This window comes from Muntiacus reevesi, chromosome 13 (genome assembly GCF_963930625.1).
Source record: "Muntiacus reevesi chromosome 13, mMunRee1.1, whole genome shotgun sequence".
In the NCBI taxonomy this organism is placed as follows: Eukaryota; Metazoa; Chordata; class Mammalia; order Artiodactyla; family Cervidae; genus Muntiacus; species Muntiacus reevesi.
Genome location: NC_089261.1, coordinates 36,980,657 through 37,007,089, shown reverse-complemented (window position 1 = coordinate 37,007,089; position 26,433 = coordinate 36,980,657). Strand labels below are relative to the sequence as shown.

Below are 26,433 nucleotides of genomic sequence, written 5' to 3'. Positions count from 1 at the left end.
AAAATTGCCACTTAGTACTGCATAAAATATATTATTTTAAGGTTCTGCTTCCGAATATTTTATTTAGCAATTTTGCTTGGATATAAAAGTGAGCTTGGTCTGTAACTTTTGGGGGTGGGTGTGAAATCTTCTATCAAACTTAAGCACCAATGATATAGGGCTTCCCAGGTGGTTCAGTGGTAAAGAATCTGCCTGACAATGCAAGAGATGCAGGACAGGTGGGTTCAATCCCTGGGTCAATAAGATCCCCTAGAGAAGGAAATGGCAACCCAGTTCAGTATTCTTGCCTGAAAAGCCCCATGGATAGAGGAGCCTGGTGGGTTACAGTTCACGGGGTCACAAAGAGTTAAATACGACTGAGCATGCACACATGATCAATGATGCTTCAGAAAAGCATTTGAATCTTTTCCATCTTTTCAGATAGTGTTGGAAGTTTCTGCTATTTAAAGGTTTATAACATTTCTCTGAACCATCTCAGAATGTTGCTTTCTTCGAAAAAGAGGTAGGGCATCTTCTTGGTAGGTTTCTCAAGAAAATAATGTAAGATTTTCTCCTCCTGTGTACCAATTTTAGCAATAACTTTTCCTCGAAATGTATGCATTTCACCCATATTTTCAAATATATTTGCATGGTGATCAAAGAAGTTATCTATTATTTCTTTAAATTTTCTCTTTTATCATTATTTTATATGAGATTAGACAGTGCTATTTTTTCCCCACAGAATCAGTTTTTATGATCATTTCTAATTTCATCGGTTCTCTTTATTTTACATTTCTAGTATTATATTTTTTTTCACTGTTTATTTTCCTTATTTGTTGATATAAACATCTAAAGAACTGGCTTTTCCATTCAGCTTTGCTTTAGCTATATAAGCTAAAAGTTCTGAAATGCAATGCATTAAACATCCTGTTTTCTAAATATTCTATGTTTTCATTTTATATTCCCTCTGAGTCAAAAGGTACAGAACTTCTTCTGACCAATGAAAGGAGTTTCTAAGTATTCTGACTTTATGTGATTTACACTTTTATTGCATCACAATCAGAGAATACTGTCTACATCACTTATACTTTTCAGAATTTGAGACTTTCTTTGTGGTCTAACGTATGGTCAATTTTTGTTAATGTTCTGCAGGTTCCTGAAAAGCAGGTATATTTTATATTTTTATGGAGTAGAATTTTAAAGAAATTAATCACATCTACATTATTAAGACTGATATATTCTTATTATTCTGTCTATTCAATCTACCACTAACTGAAAGAGGTGAATTGTTGCCTCCACTAACAGTGTCTTTCTATTTATCCTCTTGTTGTAATTTCTACTTTATGTTGATACATCATGTTATTTGTTGCACAATTACTCAGAACAGTTCTTCCTTGTGGATTATATTGCTAAAGTGTTTTTTGCCTTATGTAATACTTTGGGGTTGAATAATTAGATCATACCTGTTTTCTCTGTGTTTGCGATCACCTAGCAAGCATTTGGCTATAAGGAATGAGTTAAGTTCATTTTACATTAATTTCAATTTTGTTTTAATAGTATGTTTTCAGTAAACTGTTTTCAGTGTCTTTTATAGAAGACCTGCTTTGTTTGTATGTTATTAACTGAGATACACTTCTTTATGCTGATTCAAAGCATAAACAGTGTAATTTATACTAGTTGAAATAGTCAATAGTTCATACTTGATTGAGTTCATACCAAGAAACATTTGTATGGGATCTTAATTTAAATCTATCTCTCACAAAGAAAGCAAATTTAGGCATTTAAACTTTTAACATTATTCATTAGTCCATTATAAATGTATGTTCACATACAAGAAGGATTTTAGTTTTACTTGATAATCAATGTTAGGGATATTACAAAGGTATATCTAAAAGGCATAATATATTATGGAGAAGAACAAAGGTTTTGGAAATAAAACAGCCAGATCAGAATCCTAGCTGTTTAACTTAATAGTTGGGTGACTTTAAGATATTTAGCCTAGCTTGAATCTCAGTCTCTTTATCTGTAAAAAGAACAACAGCAAAAAAACCCCAAGAATATCAGGGTTTTTCCAAGAGATCAGCATAGGACTGCGCAATAGTTCTCACACTCAAGTGTTCATAAATAATATTTGGGAAAGTTGTCAAAAATACAGATTTCTGAGCTGTAAATTCAGATAATCAAATTCAGTGGGAAAACCAAATTTTTAAAACAAATACATTATATAATTATAATGATAATGATCACTAGAGAAATAAAGGTTCTGGAAACTGACTTCAAATGCTGGTTCTACCACTTACTAAGTAACTTCAATAAGTTATATAACCTCTCTAGGCCTGTCTTCTTATCAGGAAAAAAAAAAGTTTTTAAATTAGTATAATGTCTGCAACATAGTCACACCCAATAACTATTATAATCATTATTATTCAGAATTCAAAAAAATGTATTTGAAAAATGTTAAAAGTTTTATAAATTGTACTAAAATACATTCTTTTGCTTAAGTAATATGTGATATTTAAAGAAATCAGTAATGCTAACCTTTCTGTGATCTTTCCACTTAGGCCATCCACAATCTCCAAAGAAGTGTCCCCTTGTGCCCAGTTTAGACTCAGGAATTTATATTCCAAGTTTGTTTGAAATGGATATGCAGAAGGTACTAAACTAATATGAGGTCTGTTGACCAAGTAAAACATTGGAAGTTTGGAAGTGAGTGCATCATCAACACGTTGCTTTACAGCAATTTCTAAGCCTCTGGTATCACTGCAATTCCCATCACCTAGAAGGCAAAAACAAAATAAATACTCAAACAAAACTAATATAAGTCAACAGAAACAGGTGCTGAAGTATGTAATGCACCTGTAATTATTACATATAATTATTACATATAATTATTTATGTAATTTTACAAGGTCTTCTAGTATTTTTATTGCTTCCTGGTGCTCCCATTCCCATGTGCAAGATGGTAGTCAAATTATGAGATCTAATTGTCAAGGCATACCTCACTTTATTGCACTTTGCTTTATTGCACTTCAGAGATACAAATTGAAAGTCTGGCAACCCATGTTGTCAGATGACATTTAGCCTTTTTTTTTTTTTTAGCAATAAAGCAGTTTTTAATTAAGGTATATACATTGCTTTTTTTAAAGACATGATATTAATGCACACATAACAGACTATAGTATAGCCTAAACACAACCTATATGCACTAGGAAACCAAAATATTTGTGTGATTCACTTTATTGTGATATTTACTTTATTGTGGTGGTCTGGAACTGAACCCACACTTTCTTTGAGGTATGCCCATAGAGACTGAAGCTGCATTAATAAAAAGTGTCTAAATCAAAGAATACAGCATTATTACAGAACTATGCACTGATCATATCATATCTGAAACACTGTATTTAGTCTGAGGCATTACATTTTGACACTATCACCTACATATTACAGATCATCTGGAGAAAACAAATCATGTACAACACAAGTGGTGGCTAGGTAGGAAAATACATAAAGGCAAAAAGCATCTTGTCTTTTTATTTTCTATTAAAATAATAGTGCCTTTTAAAAAAGCAAGTTTAAGATTTTTTTCTTAAAAAAGGAAAGACTATTACCATAGACAAAATGAGTATCTGAGAACATCTAAAGTATGAAATTAATCTCTGAAAACTTTTTGAAAGTAAAATAAAGTCTTCAAATGTAATTCTCTTTCCACCTGTAACTGATCTATTATTGATAAAATAACTTACGTTTTTAAGAATCAAAATAAGGAACTGCAAAAGATTTCATAAGACGAGAAAAAGGGACAAGGTCATTATCATCAAATAATCAAGATTTAATCTGTACCTGTCATTTAGTTCAAAGTGAAAGGGAAACAAATCTCAATTCTAAAGAGTAATTTTTAAAATCAATTGGAGCACCCAATTAATGGAATAGATGGTCATTAAATCCTATATCCCACATTACTGGATCCTTTTAAACTAGAGTTGGATGATCAGAAATGGCATAAAAAGAATCTGTATAATAAATGAGAAGCTTTAAATAAACTCAAGATTCTTTTAACTGTACGTATCACACTTTTAAATGTACAGTTTGAGTATTTCTCAATGAGCCATTCATATCATCTGTATCAGAATCACTGGTTGGTGCCCTTTTAAAATGTATATTCCTGGGGCTATCCCCCAGAGAGACAGTAGAGCTCTTAAGAAGCTGAGAAATCTGCATTTTAAACAAACATTAAAATCTGTTTCAGCTTTGTCTGGAAGAACACCAATTAATTAACTCTAGATATGTCTCATAAAGATGCAGAGAGAGAGATAGGGAGTAATTTTACAAGGTCTTCTAGTATTTTTATTGCTTCCTGGTGCTCCCATTCCCATGTGCAAGATGGTAGTCAAATTATGAGATCTAATTGTTAAGCCCTAATCCAAACCACTAAATACTACATAATTTCAAAAGAATCTATTTGAGTCCATCCTTTTAAGAGACTAAAATATTATGAAGTTATGTTATACAAATGACAAACTGTAAAATATCTTTCTTCACAAGTCAAAGAAAGCCTTGCATTTCAAAGTTGTGACTCTAGAGAATGCATAGATATTTATTAGACATTCTGTAGACATTTATCAAGAAAATAGCCTTGCTTAAAGAAGATTTAAGAAAAATTTGAAGTGCCTGAGAGAGCTTAACTAAAACATAGAATAATTCTGGTATCAAATTTAAGAAATAAATCATCTATAAGAATATATATTTGGAAAAAAAGAAGTAACTCCAAAGAGGTACTCTCATATATTGCTAGTGATAATATAATTTGGAGAGTAACTTGGCAATAATTTTCAAAATTGCAAATTCATATATTTTTGACGTGCAGTTCTACTTCTAGGAATTCATTTTACATTTACATATATTTTACTTTTGTGTCAATGACAAACAAAAAGGTCAAGGTTCACTGTAGCATTTGGTAGCTGCAAAAGATTAGAAACAATCTAAAGTTCCATCAACTCACAACTGGTTAAATAAATTATAATACATTTAAACAAAGAAATACCATAAGAGAGTTATGAATAATTATGAAGAAAGTCTTCATAGCGAAAAATTTCCAAGATACATTATTAAATGAAAAGAGTAGGATGCAGAAAAGTGTGAACTGTATTATCCCATTGGTGAAACATTTTTAAAAAGTATAAACATAAACCATCTTTGGAAAGGAAACAAGAAACTAGGAACAATGGATACCACAGAGGTAAAATGGCAGCTGAGGCACTAGGATAGAAGTTAAGACTTTTCACTGAAAACCCTTTTGAATCTTTTGAATTGTGAAACAAGTTTCCAAAACAATGAAAATAAGCTGAATACTAGAAAAATAATCATTATTTCCTTTTTATTTATTAAAGTCAAGCCAAACAAAAATGGCAAGAAAATATAATATTTTGTATACATATAGAACTACAAAAAAATAGTCCATAAGAGAATTGCTTAAAGAAATGGATATAAAATACACAGAACAAAAAAAAAAAACTCACAAGAAGAAAACAAACAGTACCTTCTAAAAACAAAACATTACTCATATGATGAGCTAAAGTTTTTATGTGAGCAATCATTACCAAAAATTAACAGTAAGCAAAGAAGAGTCAAGTAATGGTAGAATTTAAATTGTTTCCCAAGGGTGACTAAAGCTTTGAAAGTTTCAGGGCTTTGTGAAAACTACAAAACTGAGTGTCCAAAATATCTGTTGATGAGATAACACCTGGAAACCCATTCAAATATAAATACCAAAGAAAGAAGTTAATTATCAGTTCATGTCATTTATTTTGTATTCTATTTACTTCCTACTTACTCCACAAACCAAAAGAACCCAACTCATGACCAAATACATTTTTAAAAAGTGTAAAAGTAGCAAAGAACCAAAATGGGCATTTAATATTTTTTATTTTAGGAATAACTAAATATAAGCTTACCTGAGAAGTTCAAAAAAGCACTTTCTTCCAAAAGAAAGGGAAACATTGAATATTGTGCAAACAAAAGCATATGTTCAAGCCAGAATACATAAATTGCCTAACTTATAATATTAATTCTGAGCCTTCTCACAAGATGATAAAAGTCATATTATACTAAGTGTGATTACAAGTTACCATGAAATGAAAACCTCAACAAAATAGTGCATCTGAATTTTACCTTAAGCAAAGCTTCATGCATGCAAAATTTGATTTTACACTGATAAATAAAGTGTAATTACTTAGTGAAAAAGGCCAAGAGGTACTGAAATCTCACTCACCAACAAGAATACTATTGATATAAACTGGCTGTATAAAGTGACTGAGCAACGCTCCCTGTACACCAAGCACTTCCCATCTTGTCAACTTGTCACTTGAGGACATACTGCTTATTCTATTAACAACATCTGCAGGACAGTAGACAGTCAGATAAATTTTTCCTTCAACAGCCACATGGAGACTTAGTTCTTCATTGGCTTCAAATGCAGATATAGAATGTGGATTAAGACGCCTAGAGGAAGAAAAGAAAGTTTCTTCCTTTAAAAATCAAAGTCAACGGAGTAATATCTGCATATACCTAAGAATTGTAACTTGCCAGTTACACTTAATTCCAGTAGCAGAAACAGAGGCAAACCCAAAGCAAGGCAGGATGGAATGACTTTGTTCCACAAGATTAAAACCAAGTGGAAATTAACCCTATTTAGAGCTTCCACAAGGATAAATTTCATATTATTGCCATTTTCTATGTCCCTTAAAATCAACTAAAAATCTGATTTTTGCCCCTATCATAATTTTTGAGCTATTTTCTTTCTCCAAATGAAAAATTTTAATAACAACAAAACTAGAGAATGAAAACAGAAAACTGACAATTTATATTTAAGATTCACTTCCAATAAAATATGAAAAACAATAAAATCTAAAATTATTTTTCTTAAGGTTTCTCTACAGGAACACTCACCCTTGTTTTCAAAGGTGCTACTGGAAGGCTTTTAAACAAACTATAAACCATGATTATCTCTAGATGGTCAGACTTTAAGTGAATTTTACTCTTTTTGTGTCTGTGTTATTCAAATATCATGCTACTGATGCTACCCATTCACCAAGACAATGAAGTTCTGACTATACAAGAATAGACTGCATTCCTTAACTCTTGTGTTAGTATGTGAAGAGTGCATAATCCATACTTCCTAAAGTTTATAAAAGTCTTAACAACTAGAAAGGAGTAGAAGGTTTTCTACAGCATATAAAAGAAAGTGGTGAAGTATGTGGACTATTTAAGTAATAGTAATAGGTAAGACTGAGTGCAGGGAGGGAGAATGAATTTGTGGTCTCTTGCAGCCTACAAGGCTGGAAAGAAAATATGGATGGATTTGAATTTACTTGTTCTTTTGATATATGGATTCAGAATGTATAAATGGTCATGGTAGTTGCTTTTAATAGCTTCCATATACTTACAATTGGGACTTAATCTGGGCTGATCCTTTAGGCAACTGGTTCATATAGAGGTAAATGTTGATATCTTGCTTGAGAGTGAGTAGATCAGAAGCTGGTTCTGTACAAAATATTGATTTTTCCATCATAGCAGGATTTTTGCTATAGTAGAGTAGAAGTTGTCTATAAAAGTACCTAAAAGACAGAGCTTTATTGAGTAAGAATATTTAAAAATGAAATATCTTAAATATTATATTCATGTCATGAGCAATGTTCCTATAAATCAAGTTTTATTATAAAATCATCTTAGTCTTACTTAATGAAGATGTAAGTCCCTTGAGAAGTCTTCAGCTACAGCCCAGTTTGGCCTGTGACCTGCCTTAAAGCATCATTCCTCAACTACCACTCCATTCGAAAGCACTCAACTATCATTTCTTAAAAAAGAGCCATTTCTCTATAGATTCCTCCTTTTTCTCAAGAACATCTCTGCTCCCAGCCTCCTACGAGTATCAATTTTCTGCATTATTTCTATTTTCTCTTCCCCAAACACACAGACAAACAATTATGGATCCTGTTACGTAGTGGTTCTGAAGACAAAAACTTAAGAGCATAGGAATAACATAATGAAGCCCATAAACTGAATTTACAAGTGAAATAGATTTCCTGAAAGACAACTAAAGGGGACAATTACTATTTTGCTTACTCAAAAAATATATATATAATTTTAATCCTATCAGAAATATGTAATAAAAAATTAGTCATCACTATATCTGACAGTGCCAAGCATGGGAAGAAATAAACAGAAAAGAGGTAGTTTTCAGTGAGCTGTATTACTTTCATGGACGTCTCAATAGCTTTCCTTTTAAGATTATAGGATTCTTTCCAAAACTAGGCATGCGTACCTCAGCCCCTCTTCTCTTTGAGATCTGCCAGTCTAAAAAATACTTTATTGATATTCTACCACATAGTAGACTTTGTACAGACTTCATGAGTGGAAACTCATTGATTTCTGCCTTTGGATAAGTATGGCTAATTCAGGGGTGAAGTATTACTAAAACTACTTGGTCCAGATCTAACGCTGTACTCTCAAATTACTTTAATCAGTAATGAAGACTTATTTTGTCTTTAAAAATAGGTTGCATGGCTTTTAAAATTTAGTTCATAATGTCATGATAATAGAAGACACTAAAATTCACAGACTAAACAGTGCAATTAATATAAGGTTTCTAAAACTGACATGAAAATATAAGATGGCTTAGGTAAGCAAGAAAATACCGTATCCTTGGCTCAGTGATGAGTAAAACTCCACTTGTAAATTATAACTTATATATGTGATTACTTTAGGCTAATATTAATGTAACAGCATTAATATTTGTTGGCATTAAATGCATTTGTTACCTTACCTAAGGAGAGATCTCCTTGCTGTAACAATGGCGTGAGTATCATGCAACACTCTTCCATTTGGCTTAATGCACTGACTGTAATTGTATTCACCTGTGCCTATAGCTACAACTTCGTGGTGTCCAGCTGAAAAGGTTAACAGTAGCAGATTATTTTGACCTTCCTCTTCTCAATGTTCAACCTCCACCTCTACTTTATTATCTTTTTACATTTATATGCAACAAACTGTTATTTAAGCATCTATTACTGGATTGGCCAAAAATTTTGTTCATTGTTTTTATTTTTCCTGTAAGGTGGCACTAGCAGTACTTAGTTGCCTTTAATTTCATTTGAAACAACTGCTAAGATTGTATTGTGACACCTGTCGTATCATCATGCATTTAAAAAAATTTATCCAAATTGGTAAATCTTTGTGTAGCCACTTTAATACTGAAGATGGAAGAAAAACAGCAACATTTTTGGTATATTACATTTTATTGTTTCCAGAAAGATAAAAATGCAACTGAAATGTAAAAAATGATTTCTCCAGTGTATGGAGAAGGTGTTGTGGCTGATTGAGAAAGCCAAAAGTGGTTTGCAAAGTTTCATGCTGAAGACTTTTTGCTGGACAATTCTCCATGGTCAAGCAGACCAGTTGAAGATGAAAGTGATCAAAGCAGACATTAACTGAGAAAGATCAACATATGTCACACGGGAAATAGCCCACATATTCAAAATATTTCGATCTAGTGTTGAAAATCATTTGCACCAGCTTGGTTATGGGTCATCATTCTGATGTTTGGGTCTGAATAAATTGAGAAGAAAAATCTTCCTGACAGTATTTCCAAGTGATTCTCTACTTAAACATAAGGAAAACACTCAATTTTTAAAACAAATTGTGATGGGCAATGAAAAGTGGACACCGTACAATAATGTAGAACAGAATAAATCATGGGGCAAGTGAAGTGAACCATGACCAACCCCACCAAAGGCCAATCTTCACTGAAAGAAGGTGATTTTATGAACATGGTAGGACTCCTCTATTCTGAGTTCCTTCCAGAAAATCAAACAATTCCAACAGTACTCTCCCAACTAGACCAACTGAAAGCATCACTTGATGAAAAGCATCCAGAATTAGTAAACAGAAAAATGCATTATCTTCCATCAGGATAATGCTAGATCACATGTCTATTTGATGACCAGAAAAAAACTGTTACAGCTTGGCTGGGAAATTCTGATTCATTCACTGTATTTACCAGATACTACAACTTCAGTTATCGTAATGGAAAAAATTTCAAATCCCTGAAGCCTGTAAAAGGCACCTGGAACAGTTCTTTGCTCAAAAAGAAAAAATAGCTTTCGGAAGATGGAATTATAAAATTGCCTGAAAAATGGCTGAAGGTAGTACAACAAAATGATGAATAGGTTCTCCAATAAAGTTCTTAGTGCCCTTCATGGATTACAGCCTTATTGTGGCAAACGGGCTTGTGTAACTCAGTGAAGCTATGAGCCATGCCATGCAGGGCCACCAAAAACGGACGGGTCATAGTGAAGAGTTCTGAAGAAAACAGGATCCATTGGAAAAGGAAATGGCAATTCACTCCTGTATTCTTGTCAGGAGAACCGCATTGACAGTATGAAAAGGTAAAGATATATGACACTGGAAAATAAGCCCCCCGCCACAGACTGGAAGGGGTCCAGTATGCTACTGGGGAAGAGTGAAGGGCAATCCTGAAAAACCTGTATGCAGGTCAAGAAGCAACAGGTAGAACAGTACATGGAACAACAGACTGGTTCCAAATTGGGAAAGGAGTATGTCTAGGTTGTATGTTGTCACCCTGCTTACTTAACTTACATGCAGAGTACATCATGTGAAATGCCAGGCTGGATGAAGCACAAGCTGGAATCAAGACTGAGGGGAAAAATATTAATAACCTCAGATATGCAGATGATACCATCTTTATAGCAGGAAGTGAAGAGGAGCTAAAAAGCCCCTTGATGAAGGTGAAAGAGAAGAGAAAAAAAGCTGGGTTAAAACTCAACGTTCAAAAAATTAAGATCATGGCATCCAGTTTCATCACTTCATGGCAAACAGATGGGGAAACAATGAAAACAGTGACAGACTTTTATTTTCTTGGGCTCCAAAATCACTGCGGTGACTACAGCCATGAAATTAAAAGATGCTCGCTCCTTGGAAGAAAACCTATCAAAAACATGGACAGTGTATGAAAAAGCAGAGACATTACTTTGTTGACACAGGAATGTATAGTCAAAGCTATGGTTTTTTCCATTAGTCATGTATGGATATGAGAGATGGACCATAAATAAGGCTGAGAGTCAAAGAATTGATGCTTTCGACCTGTGATGTTTGAGAAGACTCTTAAGAGTCCTTCAGGCTGCAAGGAAATCAACCTTAAATATTCATTGGAAGGACTGATGCTGAAGCTGAAGCTCCAATCCCTTGGCCACCTGATGAGAAGAGCTGACTCAAAGGAAAATACCCTGATGCTGGGAAAGACTGAAGGCAGAAGGGGACAACAGAAGAAGAGATGGTTGGATGGCATCACTGACTCAATGGACATGAGTTTGAGCAAGCTCTGGGAGATGGTGAAGGACATGGAAGCCTGACATGCTGCAGTCCATCAGGTTGCAAAATGACCGAGGGACTGAACAACAGCAGCTAGTAAGAATGAAGCAGGTGGGCCAAAGCAGATCAGCTGTGTATGTGTCTGGCGGTCAAAGTAAAGTCTGAAGCTGTAAAGAACAATACTGTATAGGAATCTGGAATGTTATGTCCATGAATCAAGGAAAATTGGACGTGGTCAAGGAGACAACAAGATTGAACATTGACATCTTAAGAATCAGTGAACTAAAATGGATGGGAATGGGAGAATCTAATTCATATGACCATTGTATCTACTACTGTGGGAGAGAATCTCTTAGAAGACACAGAGCAGTCCTCATAGTCAACAAAGAGTCTGAAATGCAGTACTTGGGTGAAAGCTCAAAACCGACAGGATGATCTCAGTTTGTATCCAAGGCAAACCATTCAACATTACAGTAATCCAAGTATATGCCCTGACCACTGATGCTGAAGAAGCTGAAGCTGACCAGTTCTACAAAGACCTACAACACCTTCTAGAACCAATACCCAAAAAAGGTGTCATGATAGGGGACTGGAGGGCAAATTAGGGAGTCAAGAAATATCTGGAGTAACAGGCAAGTATGGCCTTGGAGAACAAAATGAAGCAGGGCAAAGGCTGACAAATTGCATCAAGAGAATGTACAGGTCATAGCAAACACCCTCTACCACCACCACAAGTGATGACTCTATACATGGACATCACCAGATGGTCAATACCAAAATCAGATTGATTATATTCCTTGTAGCCAAAGATGGTTAAGTTCTATACAGTCAGTAAAAACAAGAGCTGACTGTGGCTTAGATCACAAGCATCTTAATGCAAAATTTCGGCTTACACTGAAGAAACCAGGGAAAACCTCTAGGCCATTTAGGTACAACCTAAATCAAATCCCTTATGATTATACAGCAGAGGTGATGATTCAAGAGATCAGATCTGGTAGACAGAATGCCTGAAGAACTACACAATGAGGTTCACAATGTTGTACAGGAAGACAGTCACCAAAACTATCCTCAAGAAAAAGAAATACAAGAAGGCAAAGTGGTTGTCTGAGGAGACTTTATAAACAGCTGAAGAAAGAAGACAAATGAAAGGCAAGGGAGAAAGGGAAAGACATACTCAACTGAATGCAGAGTTTCAGAGAATAGTAAGAACAGATAAGGCCTTCTTACGTAAACAATGCAAAGAAACAGGAAAACAACAGAGTGGGAAAGACTATAGAGATCTCTTCAAGAAAACTGAAGATAGCAAGGGAACATTTCATGTAAGAATGGGCATGATAAATGACAGAAATGGTAAGGACTTAAAATAGATTAAGAAGAGGTGGCAAGAATATACAGAACTACTATACAAAAAAGGTCTTAATGATCCAGATAACCATGACGATGTGGTCACTTACCCAGGTCCAGATATCCTGGATTGTGAAGTCAAGCGGGCCATAGGAAGCATTATTACAAACAAAGCTAATGGAGGTGACAGAATTCCAACTGTGCTATTTCAAATCCTAAAAGATGATGCTGTTAAAGTGCTGCACTCAGTAAGTCAGCAAATTTGGAAAACTCAGCAGTGGCCACAGGACTGGAAAAGGTCAATTTTCATTCCAATCCTAAAGAAGGGCAATGCCAAAGAATGTTCAAACTACCATACTATCGTGGTTATTTCACATGCTAGCAAGGTTATTGCTCAAAATCCTTCAAGCTAGGCTTTAACAGTGTGTAAACCGAGAACTTTCAGATGTACGAGCTAGGTTTCAAAGAGGCAGCAGAGCCAGAGATCAAACTGCCAAAATTCACTGGATCATGCAGAAGGCAAGCAAGTTCCAGAAAATCATCTACTTCTGCTTCACTGACTATGCTAAAGCCTTTGACTGTTGATCACAACAAACTGAAAAAATTTAAATAGCTGTGAATACCAGACCACCTTGTGTGTTAGTCTCTCAGTTATGTCTGACTTTTGCTATCTCATGGACTGTAGCCCAGGCAGGGTCCTATGTCCATGGAATACCAAATCACCTTACACCTATCTCATAAAAAAACCTATATGTGGGTGCAACAGTTAGAACTGGACATGGAACAATGGCTGGTTTGTTCCATGGAACCAACGGAGTGGTTCAAAGTTGGGAAAGGAGTATGACAAGGCTGTATATTGTCACCCAGTTTATTTAACTTATATTCAGAGTACATTATGTGGATTGCCAGGCTAGATGATTTTCAAGCTGGAATCAAAACTGCTGGGAGAAATATCAGTAACCTCAGATATGCAGATGTTACCAGTGTAACGGCAGAAAGTGAAGAGCAACTAAAGAGCCTCTTGATAAAAGTGAAAGAGGAGAGTGAAAAAGCTGGCTTAAAACTTAACATTCAAAAAACTAAGATCATAGCATCCAGTCCCATCACTTCATGGCAAATAGATGGAGAAAAAGTGGAAACAGGGACAGATTTTATTTTCTTGGGTTCCAAAATTACTGTGGGTGGTGACTGCAGGCACAAAATTAAAAGACACTTGCTCCTTGGAAGGAAACCTATGACAAACCTAGACAGTGTATTTCAAAGCAGAAACATCACATTGCCAACAAAGGTATGTATAGTCAAAACTACGGTTTTCCCAGTAGTCATGTATGGATGTGAGAGCTGGACCATAAACAAGGCTGAGCTCCAAAGAATTGATCCTTTTGAACTGTGATGCTGGAGAAGACTCTTCAGAGTCCCTTAGACTGCAAGGAGATCAAACCAGTCAATTCTAAAGGAAATCAATCCTGAATATTCACTGGAAGGACTGTTTCTGAAGCTCTAATATGCTGGTCACTTGATGCTAAGAGTTGACTCATTGCAAAAGACCCTGGTACTGGGAAAAACTGAGAGCAGGTGGAGAAGAGGGTGGCAGAGTTTGATATGGTTAGATAGCATCACCAACTCAATTGACATGAATCTGGGCAAACTCCATGAGATAGTGGAGAACAGAGAAGTCTGGTGTGCTACAGTCCATGGGGTCACAAAGAATCTGACATTGCTTAGTGACTGAACAACGTCATCAAAATTCTTGGTGAAAATAAAAAATCTCTTAATTAAAAACAAAAGGAACTTTTTGGCCAACCCAATAAATGCCAGGTATTAATATAAAAAGAGATTAGGTTACCTGAGTGAATTAGGCCTATAATTCAATGAAAAATTCTATTTTACCATTTTAAAGCTAGCAAAATATTGACCAAAAATATGGAAAAATATCAATAATTCCACACCTTCAAATAAGAGTTTGAGAGTCTTCCACAAATGAACTTACTTACAAAACAGAGAGAGGTTCACAGACTTAGAAAATGAATCATGGTTGCTGAAGGGAAGGGACAGTTAGGGAGGTGGGGATGGTTAGGTACACACTTATATTTAAAATGGATAACCAACAAGGACCTATTGTATAGGACATGGAACTCTGCTCAATGTTATATGGGAGCCTGGATGGGAGGGGATTTGGGGGAGAATGCATACATGTATATGCATGGCTGAGTCCCTTCCCTCTTCACCTGAAACTATCACCACATTATCAACTGGCTATACTGCAGTGCAAAATAAAAGGTTAAAAAAAAGTCTGAGAGTCTTCTAAGAAGTTTTAAAAATACTTCAATAATAATATCTCAATTTAAAAGGCAGATGTTTGACATTATACTTTGTCTAAATTTTTGCTTTTTAAAAATATATTTATTTTAATTGGAGGCTAATTACAATATTGTATTGGTTTTGCCATACATTGACATGAATCCATCACGGGTGTACATGTGTTCCCCATCCTGAACCCCCCTCCCAGCTCCCTCCCCATTCCATCCCTCTGGGTCATCCTAGTGCACCAGCCCTGAGACCCTGTATCATGCATCAATTTTTGCCTTTTATGAATAAAGGCAATAGAATAACTTTTTGCTGTACCCCATTTGAGGTTTCTTTGAAACCCTATGCTCAGAAGATACTGTTAATTTTTTTCCCCACCTCCTATTTATGTGGACTTTCTATAACCCAGTCCTTCTCAGTTTGAGACCATCAACTTAAGATCACTCATATATATATAGTTATATTAATATATGAACCTCATGGTAGGCATAAACCAAAAACCTATAATAGAGATGCACACAAAAAAGAGAAAGGAATCCAAACCCAACTATTAGAGATGGTCATCAAATCACAAGAGAAGAGAGCAAAAGAAAAAAGGAGCAAAAGAGAACTATAAAAATAAGCTGAAAGCAAGTAACAAAATGTCAGTAAGTATTTACCTATCAATAATTAAATGTAAATGGACTAAAAGCTCCAATAAAAAGACATAAAGTAACTGAATGAAAACAAATATACATTACTGCCTGCAAGAGACTCACCTCAGATCTACAAACAGACAGATGTTGAAAGTGAAAGCGACAAAGATTTTCCATGAAAATGGAAGAAAAAGAAAGACAGTAAAAAGATAAAAAAAAGGGCAATATACAATGATAAAGGGATCAATCTGAAAAGAATACATAGTGTAAATGTAAAGCATTCAACATAGGAGTATCCAGGTACATAAAGAAAGTATTAATAAACATAATGGGAGAAATTGATAATAATACAATAGTAAGGGGCTACACCTCATTTACATCAATAGCCAGACCATCCAGACATAAAATCAATTTGAAAACACTGGTTCTTAGATGACACACCAGACCAGACAGAACTGAACATATATGGAACATTTCATCAAAATAGCAGAATACATATTCTTTTCAAGTGTATGTGAAACAATCTCCAGGACAGATCACATGTTATGCTACAAAATAAGTCTCAATAAATTTAAGAAGACTGAAATCATATTAATATACAGCATCTTTTCTGACCACAATGCTATGAATGTGAAAATCAATTATAAGAAAAGAAGCACAAACACAAACACATGTATTTTAAACAACATGGTACTAAACAATCAATGGGTCACTGAAGAAATCAAAGAGAAAAATTAAAAAATATCTAGACACAAATGAAAATGCAAATACAATGACCCAAAATCTATGAGATGTAGCAAAAACAGATATAAGACTGAAATTAAAACAAGTCTAGGGACTTCCCAGGTGGTCCGGTGTTTAAGAATCTGCCTGCCAATGCAGAGAACAAGGGTTTGACCCCTGGTCTGGGAAGGTCTCACATGACATGGAGAAACTAAACTGGTGCATTGCAACTACTGAGACCACAGGTTGAAACTAGAGAGTAGCCCCTTCCCACAGGAACTAGAGAGAAAGTCAGTGCAGCAATGAAGATGCAGCACAGCCAAAATAAAATAAATAAGTCTACTTCAGAAAAGAAGAACATTTTCAAATAAGTCATCCAACGTTATACTTAGAGGAACTAGAAAAATAAGAGGAAACAAAAACTAAAGTTAGAAGTTGGAGCAAACTCCAGGAGATTGTGAAGAACAGGGAAGCCTGGCATGCTGCAGTCCACGGAGCTGCATAGAGTTGGACACGACTGAGCAACGGAACAACAAAGGTTAGCAGAAATCATAAAGATAACAACGGAGATGAATGAAACAGAGACTGAAAAAAAAAAAAGTCATGCATTCCTTGGAAAATCTGAACAACATGAGTGAGAACTCACTACCGTCTCCTCATCGAAACTGAGGTCCAGCACGTTGCAAAAAAAAAGAAAAAAAAAAAAAAAAAAAAGATCAATGGAAAAAAGAGTTGGTTCTTCGAAAAGAAAATTTATAAACTTTAGCCAGATACATTAAAAAAAAAAAAAGATGAGCCACATAAATAAAATCAGAAATGAAAAAGGTTAAATTACAACTGATGCCACAGAAATACCAAGAAATATGAGAGATTACTATGAACCATAATATGCCAATAAAATGGACAACCTGTAAGAAATAAATTCCTAGAAACATACAATCTCTGCGCAAGGCAGAAACAGAAAATATGAACAGATTAATCACCAGTAATGAAATTGAATCAGTAATATTAAAAGTTCCCAACAAACAAAAGTCCAGAACCAGATGGCTTCACAGGTGACTTCTACCAAACATTTAGAGAAGAGTTAACATCCATTCTTCTTAAACTATTACAAAAAATTAAAGAGTAAATGTCACTTTCAAACTCACTTTACAAGGCCAGCACTATGTTGATACCAAAAGCATAGAAAGATACCACACACAAAAAAAATTACAAACCAATCTGCTTGAAGAACACATATGTAAAAAAATCTTGGGCAAATTATTAGCAAACCAAATTCAACAATACATTAACAGAAGGATTATACACCATAATCAAGTGAGATTTATTCGAGGCATGCTAGGATGGTATAATATCCACAAATCAATGTGACACACTACATAAACAATTGAAAACTAAAAAGTACATGATTTCAATAGATGCAGAAAAAGCTTTCAGCAAAATTTAACATGCTTTTATGATTAAAAACAAAAAACTCTCAACAAAGTGGGTAGAGACAGAATGTACCTCAACATAATAAAGGCCATATATGACAAATCACAGCCAACATCATACTCAATGTTGAAAAGCTGAAAACAATGTCCTCTTTTTTTTTTTAATTTATTTTATTTTATATTTTTTTGGGTTTTGTCATACATTGACATGAATCAGCCATGGAGTTACATGTATTCCCCATCCCGATCCCCCTCCCACCTCCCTTAATGTCCTCTTAAGAGGAGTGAGACAAAGATACTCACCTTCACTACTTTTATTCAACATAGTATTGCAAGTCCAAACCATGGTAATCAGATGAAAAAAAAAAAAAAAAGAAAGAAAAGGAATAAAATTTGAATGGAAATAAATAAAACTGCCACCCTTTGCAGATGATATACTATATATAGAAATTCTTAAAGACTCCACCAAAAAACTATTACAAGTAATAAATGAATTCAGTAAAGTTACATATGAAACTAATATACAGAAATTTTCTGCATTTCTATATACTAATAATGAGCTATCAAAAAAGACAAATTAAGAAAGCAATACCACTTAAAATTATATCAGAATGAATAAAATACACAGGAATAAACCTAATCAAGGAGTTTTGGAAAAGAACTGTACTTAGAAAACTGTAAGATACTGACAAGGAACTGAAGATGACAACAAACAAATGGAAAGATATACCACGCTCAAAGACTGGAAGAAATTAAGATGGTAATGGCGACCCTATGTGCAAGACAGCAAAAGAGATACAGATGTAAAGAACAAACTTTGGAACTCTGTGTAAGAAGGTGAGGGTGAGATGATTTGAGAGAACAGCACTGTAACATGTATATTACCACAGGTGAAACAGATGACCAGTCCAAGTTTGATGCATGAAGCCGGGGACTCAAACCTGGTGCTCTGGGACAACCCAGAGGGATAGGATGGGGATGGGGTTCAGGACGTGGTGACACATGTACACCCAAAGCTGATTCATGTCAGTGCATGGCAAAAACCACCACAATATTGTAAAGCAATTCTTTAGCCTCCAATTAAAATAAGTAAATCAATTTTTAAAAATGATCATACTACTATCCAAGGCAATCTGCAGGTTCAGTGCAATCTCTATTAAAACACCAACAGCGTTTTTCACAGAACTGGAACAAACTGTACAATCTGTATGGAAACACGGAAACACCCACATAACCAAAGCAATCTCTAGAGAAAAAAAAAGCATGGAGGTATCATGCTCCATGATTTCAAACTACAGCTGACCCTTGAATAATCATATATATTTTCTCTTCCTACCTAGGTTAAAAAAAATCCTTAAGACTAGGAACCAAACATGAAATTGTTTTTGTATCATCTACAGTGTCTCATTCAGAGATGAATACAAAATTCAAATGCTTTTAATATCAATTCAGAACATTAAAGGATAAAAGATAAGATGTAATTGAAATCACATTACAGGAAAAACCAGAGATTCATTATTTTTCATTTTTTAATCTTTTATTACTTGAAAGTGAAGAAAATGTTCATTTTTATAGAGTCCTCAATGTTTGTTATAATGAGGTTAGATTTCAAGTTGGGAGTGATTCCAACATAGTTACTGATTAAAATGTTATGTATTTTACCTTTCTTCAGTTCTCTATTGGTTCCTATTCAGTATACTTTATCTCTATCTTTAGAGAATGCGTGTTTATCAACCCACACCTACTAGAAAAGGCTATTTCAAATCAATGCAGCACCATTATCAATAGGGGCAAAGAAAATTAAGTACTACCACAGTATCATTAAGTTACTTAATAGTTTTTCTATAAACACATACCAAATACTCACACTTACCTCTTTCAATTATAAAAGCAGCTAATGAGTTGCTACATTTCAGATACTCTGATTGATTAGAAATTAGTTGACTAAATGTTTCTTTAACAATCTGTGAAATCTTTGCAAACTGAATATGTCTCCCTTCTAGAAAAAAAAAATCAAATGGAACATGAATTTGAAAAACACTGTGCTTTATCCCAGAGGCCAGAATAACCTTTCAACTGAGTGAGTTAATTTTCAGAGGTATGGAAGCAAATTTATAATTTATGTCATGACTGAGATTTTAAAGTATTCCATTCTAAAAGTATACAAGTTATTGAGCTTTTTGGATAGACTCTTGTTTAAAAAAAGCAGCGCAAGTACTACATACTAGAAGATTACTGATTTGTATTTGATAAAATATTGAAAAGTCATACAGGAATACAGGACACAAGACAATTCTCTGTTGTAAGGAACTGTCCCACATTGCCTGACAAGTTCGATCTCAATGAAAACCAACAGTCTTCCCTAATCATTGTGATAATCAAAATATACTTAGTATTTGCCCCACTGAGAACCACTGCAAAGCACTAAACTTGATATAGCTCCATGTTCCTACTAAACAAAAACCCAGACTTTGAAAGGAGATAAAGGTAGTTTTAAGTAATTAGGACTACTACAGAATAGTTAGTATGGGCTTCACTGGTGGCTCAGATGGTAAAGTGTCTTCCTGCAATTCTGGAGACCAGGGTTTAATCCCTGGGTCAGGAAGATCCCCTGGAGAAGGAAATGGCAACCCACTCCAGTACTCCTACCTGGAAAATTCCACGGACAGAGGAGCCTGGTAGGCTATACAGTCCATGGGGTCGCAAAGAGTCGGATACGACTGAGCAATTTCACTTTCACCGAATAGTTATAACCAAGAATATACATCAAAACTTACCCATGAACGTTTTAAAAAATATGAAAGTTTTGAGGTTCTGAGATAGGACCTTGGCCACCTATTGTTTTGTGTATATAATGCTTGTGTATCCCCAGGGAAGAATCATTATTCTAGAGAATGAGAGGTTGCAGAATCACTTAACCGAGTATTTCTCAAAGTTTACTCGTTTACTAAGCCACTGAAAGTCCCTGATATTGCATGGTGGCTGCTAAGTAGTCTTATCAAGTGGTTTGCAGTCCATGATATCTTCGGAGGAAAGAAGTAATGACACAATTTTGCTCTCATGCATTGCATATACATGAAACATATAAATAAACTTTCATAGAAATTCTTATCTGCTTAATAAATAAATCAAAAAGGCACACAAATGATAAAAATTTCAACATTAGTCTTCGTTAATACAACTAATCTCAGTTAAGCCATTTACAAGTTTTTATTTATATTTGTCAAACTTGAAGTTTTCTTTGTTAATACTGTCAATGCTCTCTTAGAAAAAACAGGTAAAGTCACATCAAAAAGAATTAAAGAACTTCATAAATACAATCATAAAATGAAATTCTGAGGGAAAGAAGAATGAACTGCTGGTTATATTCTTTTATCTAACCACAAAGTGTGAAGGTGCAAATTATTACAATTGCATGCTAGCATATATTTCATTTAAATTCACAAAACCATTGTGTGGCATAAAAATTAGCTTTTGGTGTTAGTAAAAATGTATAGTGTATAGTAAAAATACAAATGAGAAGTATTCAGCAACTTGGCTCTGCTTATCACCAAAATCTTATGATACAAGAGAAGCATACTCATTTAATGATATTTTAAAATGAAATCTTTTTTTCACTCCAACAGCAATATAAAAGGTGTACATTCAGAAGTCTTCCTTTCCAAATGCAACCACTATTGTCAGGATGGATATTTTGATGAATAAAAACATAAACAAATAAATAAAAACATTTACTGCTTTAAAAAATAAAAACTGGGCATGCTAAAATCCACTTTGCAACTGGTCTTGGGCATCATTCAAAGGTAGACATTAGTGCTACCCTCCTTCTTAACGGTTCCAAAGAATGAGTGTAATTTGTTTCATCACGTCCTATATGGTTGGGCTTCCCTTGTGGCTCAGCTGGTACAGAATCTGCCTGCAATGCAGGAGACCTGGGTTTGATCCCTGTATGGGGAAGATCCCCTGGAGAAGGGAACGGTTACCCACTCCAGTACTCTGGCCTGGAGAATTCCACAGACTGTAGAGTCCATGGAGTCGCAAAGAGTCGGACAAGACTCAGTGACTTTCAGTTTGACTATATAGTTAGCAATTATTTTGTGCAATGATATAAAACAGAAAAATACACTGCAATTAATACTGACAGAACAAGAATTATATGTGTGGCAGGACAATGTTTCGCTGAATATAAAAGGTTGCACCTGAATATTATAAAGAACATTTAGAGGTTAACAACATACTGATACAGCTCTTGATCTTAACTGGTTGTTGAAGAAAACAATGAATCGTGTGAATATAAACAAATCTTTGCCACTAAATGGATCTCTTATTAGCATGCATATGAATAAGGAGCAATACCATTTTTCCTATACATGTGTGCTGCTTGCTGAGGAAATAAAATGTTCTCACAAATTATTGGAAGTGAAGGATGAGATAAAACATGACATATATGATGTTAACACCATTTCCTTGATTTCCAGTTGCTAATTTCAAGCGATCCTTAATATCATAAGGAACCTGAATCTATCTTCAGAACCAAAATATTATATTAAGTGAAGATACAGTCCAGTAAAAATATGGCAAAGTAGACAGGCTGTGAAAAAGTGATACCTTCCATAGCTGGCCCAAAAGGAGCTATTCAGGAGATTTTTATGTATCTCAAATCTTTTCTTCTTCAAAGTGATAATATTCAACTCTTGTGTTTACACATAAGCCTGAAGAATGATGCTTGTCCCTCCCTTTCCTAACAGAGAACTGTTAGTTTTTAACTTTTTAACTCCTTACCTGAGCCTACCAAACCTGACTCTACTCATTTATTTTTTTAAACACATTGTTAACCACATATTCAGGGTACCAGTAATCTGTATTATCTGCCCATCATTAACCTGGGTTTCTTTCTAGTATTCATTAAAAATGTCCATTGAAGCTGAAAAGACTAGAGCCCCTTTCAATATTAAGAGATCACTGCTGTTGAAATGATCATTCACTGTCCTTCTGTTTATCATTTCCTATGATCATTAGATCAAGTGACAATATTTGACTGAATATATTTAACTATTGATTGATTTTGCCTTTTGAATGTGCCTATTTCCCCTGGTCTAGTCCTTTTACTCGAAACAAGCACACAAATGTACACAGCCTTTTTCTGTCTCAGAAGGAGTCTGAAAAGTGTATTCAAATCCTAATCCTCAGACCTGGAAAGGACAAAGAAAGAAATGCTCTTCTTCATTTTAGTTCTGCAAATACTCTAAATTTTAAAGTCTGAAGTGTTACTACTATGTAGGCAATGTAGAAATTAAGGATAATTTCCTGCCTTTCAGGGGATTAACAATCTAATGGGAAAAGTATCCAACAATCACCATATAGTGTTGAATAGAATAAAATATTACAATAAAGTAATAGTAGGTACTATTTAGTGAGCACCTACTGTGGGCCAGGCACTGATCAAGTTTTTGTACATGTATAAATTAATTTAAATCTCACAATAACCCTATGAGGCAGTTATTGTTGTAGCCATTTTACAGGTAGAGAAATTAAGGTGTACAGAGAGAAGTAAATGGTTCTAGGTCATATAACTAGTAACTTTAATTGCAGTTATAGTTTTTTTGAGCTTCAGTAACAACTAACATTAAAAGAAAGTGAACAGATTATTTGAAATGAATATCCCAACCATCAAGCACCAGAAAGTCAATGGATTTCATTAATGACCAGCCCACCAAAGCACAGAATTTTCAAAAAACCAGTTACATGATATTGATAAGTCATCTCTTTATAGGAAAAAAGCCACTTCTTTGATTGTTCCTCTCCAATTTTATTATTTGTCTAATTTTTAGCAGAGTATGGAAGGAAACACTCATCTTTGTAGAAGTGTGACAGGTTTGAATAAAATACTAATGCACATTTTCATACCTATGCATATTTTAATTGCATGCTGTTATAATTTTTAATTGGATTAATCTTCTTTTAAAAATTATCATAAAGGACTTTCCTACCATAATGTACTTTTGAAACATATACTGCTTCAGGTGAAACAATAGGTTCTGCAGGGATAGGAGGAGGACCTGTAAATAAAACAAAATCATAAGGAAAAATGTAACTTCAATGTTCAAAAGGACAGGTATAATACTATTCTGTAAAAAAACAACAATCCAAGAATGATTATTTTTTCTATATACATCTGCCAACTCTAGGCCATCAATTATCCATTAGCTCAGCCTTTCTAAATGTTTTTTTAATACTGAAATCAATTATACAAACACCAAATACATTTCTGGTTCCCTGTTCTTATGCTACTATATTAGCTTGCTTTGTAACAGATTAAAAATCCTGAAAATCGATTAAAATTAAACCCCAGTTTAAATGCTTATGAACAATTTTATATTTGCAGTATTACTAGGCAAAACATTTATAAAATATTTGTATTTAATACTCTATCAAAATTTTAATTAAGTAAAAATTATCATTTTAATGTTATTTTACCAGAGTATTTTGTAGGGGAATACTTCATTCAAAGTTTTCTAAGTTATTAATTTAAATGAACTTGTTAAACGAGTAATTTAAACATCGAAACATAATTCAGAAACAATTTCATTCTTTTGTGCCAGTAGCAAATAAAAAAAATTGACATAAAAAAAGTTTTCTAAGTTTTTTACCCAATTCTTTGCAATAGCTTTCTAATTTGGTTCCAAATTAGGGAATCCAGGAAAAACAAGAAAAAAGCATGACTAAATCAAAGGGACAAAAAAGATCAGGAAAGTTTACATGAAAAAAGTCCAGGAGCAAAGGTTCAACTAAAGTAGTTAGCATCTCTCAAGAAACACTCATAGAGACAGACAGTAAACAGAAATGCTACTCTGGACCCCACTTTGAGTAAAATGAGAAACTGGTTGAAAACACAGAAATTAACAAAGACTGACTATGTCATCTTGGGGTTCACATTAGTTAAGTAAATAGTGACTATAGTTAGATATATACACTCTGAACTTTAGATAGGCAGAACTCTAAACACTCAGAAGAAGATGGATTTTTTCCCATCTTTTCAATGGGTGAAACGAAAACTAAAGATATTAAATCTTGTTTATCAAGCACAAATGCTTTCGATAAATAAGAAAATGTGACTATACAAGTTGGTCTACATTTTGAAACACCATCAACAGGGAAAATAATCTTGAAAAAGAAGAACCAAGTTGAAGGACTCACACTTCCTGATTTCAAACTTAATACTAAAGTGACAGTAATCAAGACTGTGGTAATGTCATATAGACCAATGAAATAGAATAGAGAGTGCAGAAATAAAGTTTTTTAAAGGCCTTCAAATGATTCTCAACAAGAGCACCACTACCATTCAATAGAGGAAATGACAGCTCAGTTCAGTTGCTCAGTTGTTTCCCTTTGCGACCCCATGGACTGCAGCATGCCAGGCTTCCCTGTTCATCACCAACTCCCAGAGCTTGCTCAAACTCAAGTCCATCAAGTTGGTGATGCCATCCCAACCATCTCATCCTTTGTCGTCCCCTCCTCCTCCTCCTGCTTTCAATCTTTCCCAGCATCAGGGTCTTTTCTAATAAGTCTAATGAGGGGAAAGAACAGTCTTTTCTAAAAATGATGCTGGTGAGTCAAGTGCTCGGGCCTGGTGGGCTGGGAAGACCCAGAGGAATCAGGTGGAGAGGGAGGTGGGATGGGGGACCGGGATGGGGAATACGTGTAACTCTATGGCTGATTCATATCAATGTATGACAAAACCCACTGAAAAATAAAAAATAAAAAAAAAAATAGAAATGATGCTGGAAAAACTAGATATTCACATGCAAATAAATGAAGTCAGATCCCTTAGATAACACTATATACAAAAATTAACACAATGTGGATCAAAGACTCAAACATCAGAGCTAAAACTATAAAATTCTTAGAAGAAAACATGCGAAAAAGTTTCATGACACTGGGTCTGGCAATGATTTCTTGGACATGATGTCAAAGGCACAGGAAACAAACAAAAACTGACAAACTGGACTTTTTCAAAACTCAAAGGATGCTATTAACAGAGTAAAAATGAAAATCACAAGAGAAGAAAATATTTGCAAATCACATATCTAATAAGAGGCTGTTATCTGGAATATATAGAGGACTCCCTAAACTCAAAAGGAAACCAAACAACCCACTTCAAAACTGGGCCAAGGACTCAAGTATGACATCTCTAAAGAAGATATACAAGTAACCAATAAGCACACTGAAAATGCTCAATATCACCAATAATTAGGGAAAGCAAGTCAAAATCACAGTGAGCTATTACACTTACTAGGCTGGCTACTATCAAAAAAAATGAAAATAGCAAATGTTGGCAAGGATTTGGAAAAATTGAAACCCTTTGCAAATCAAAACCACAACGAGGTACCATTACATGCCAGTCAGGATGGCTGCTATCCAAAAGTCTACAAGCAATAAATGCTGGAAAGGGTGTGGAGAAAAGGGAATCCTCTTACACTGCTGGTGGGAATGCAAACTAGTACAGCCGCTATGGAGAACAGTGTGGAGATTCCTTAAAAAACTGGACACAGAACTGCCATATGACCCAGCAATCCCACTCCTGGGCATACACGCTGAGGAAACCAGATCTGAAAGAGACACGTGCA

General features: G+C 34.6%; 1 protein-coding gene and 1 non-coding gene across 3 annotated transcripts in view; one reads left to right on the top strand and one right to left on the bottom strand.

Moving 5' to 3' along the window:
- Positions 1–26,433, bottom strand: part of ADAD1 (adenosine deaminase domain containing 1) — a 47,559-nt gene that overhangs the window by 12,185 nt on the left and 8,941 nt on the right. The window contains exons 4-9 of one of the 2 annotated variants that reach the window (XM_065904736.1): positions 23,797–23,865; positions 19,680–19,805; positions 8,801–8,924; positions 7,422–7,592; positions 6,248–6,477; positions 2,518–2,755 (exon numbers count right to left, since the gene is read on the bottom strand). In XM_065904736.1, coding sequence (XP_065760808.1) covers positions 2,518–2,755; positions 6,248–6,477; positions 7,422–7,592; positions 8,801–8,924; positions 19,680–19,805; positions 23,797–23,865 — 958 coding nt within the window. The remainder of the gene's footprint in view (positions 1–2,517; positions 2,756–6,247; positions 6,478–7,421; positions 7,593–8,800; positions 8,925–19,679; positions 19,806–23,796; positions 23,866–26,433) is intronic. The other variant, XM_065904738.1, reaches the window with a different exon arrangement.
- On the top strand, positions 16,956–17,047 carry LOC136146190 (small nucleolar RNA SNORD116). The gene has a single exon (XR_010658923.1). It is a non-coding gene; the product is annotated as a small nucleolar RNA SNORD116 (small nucleolar RNA).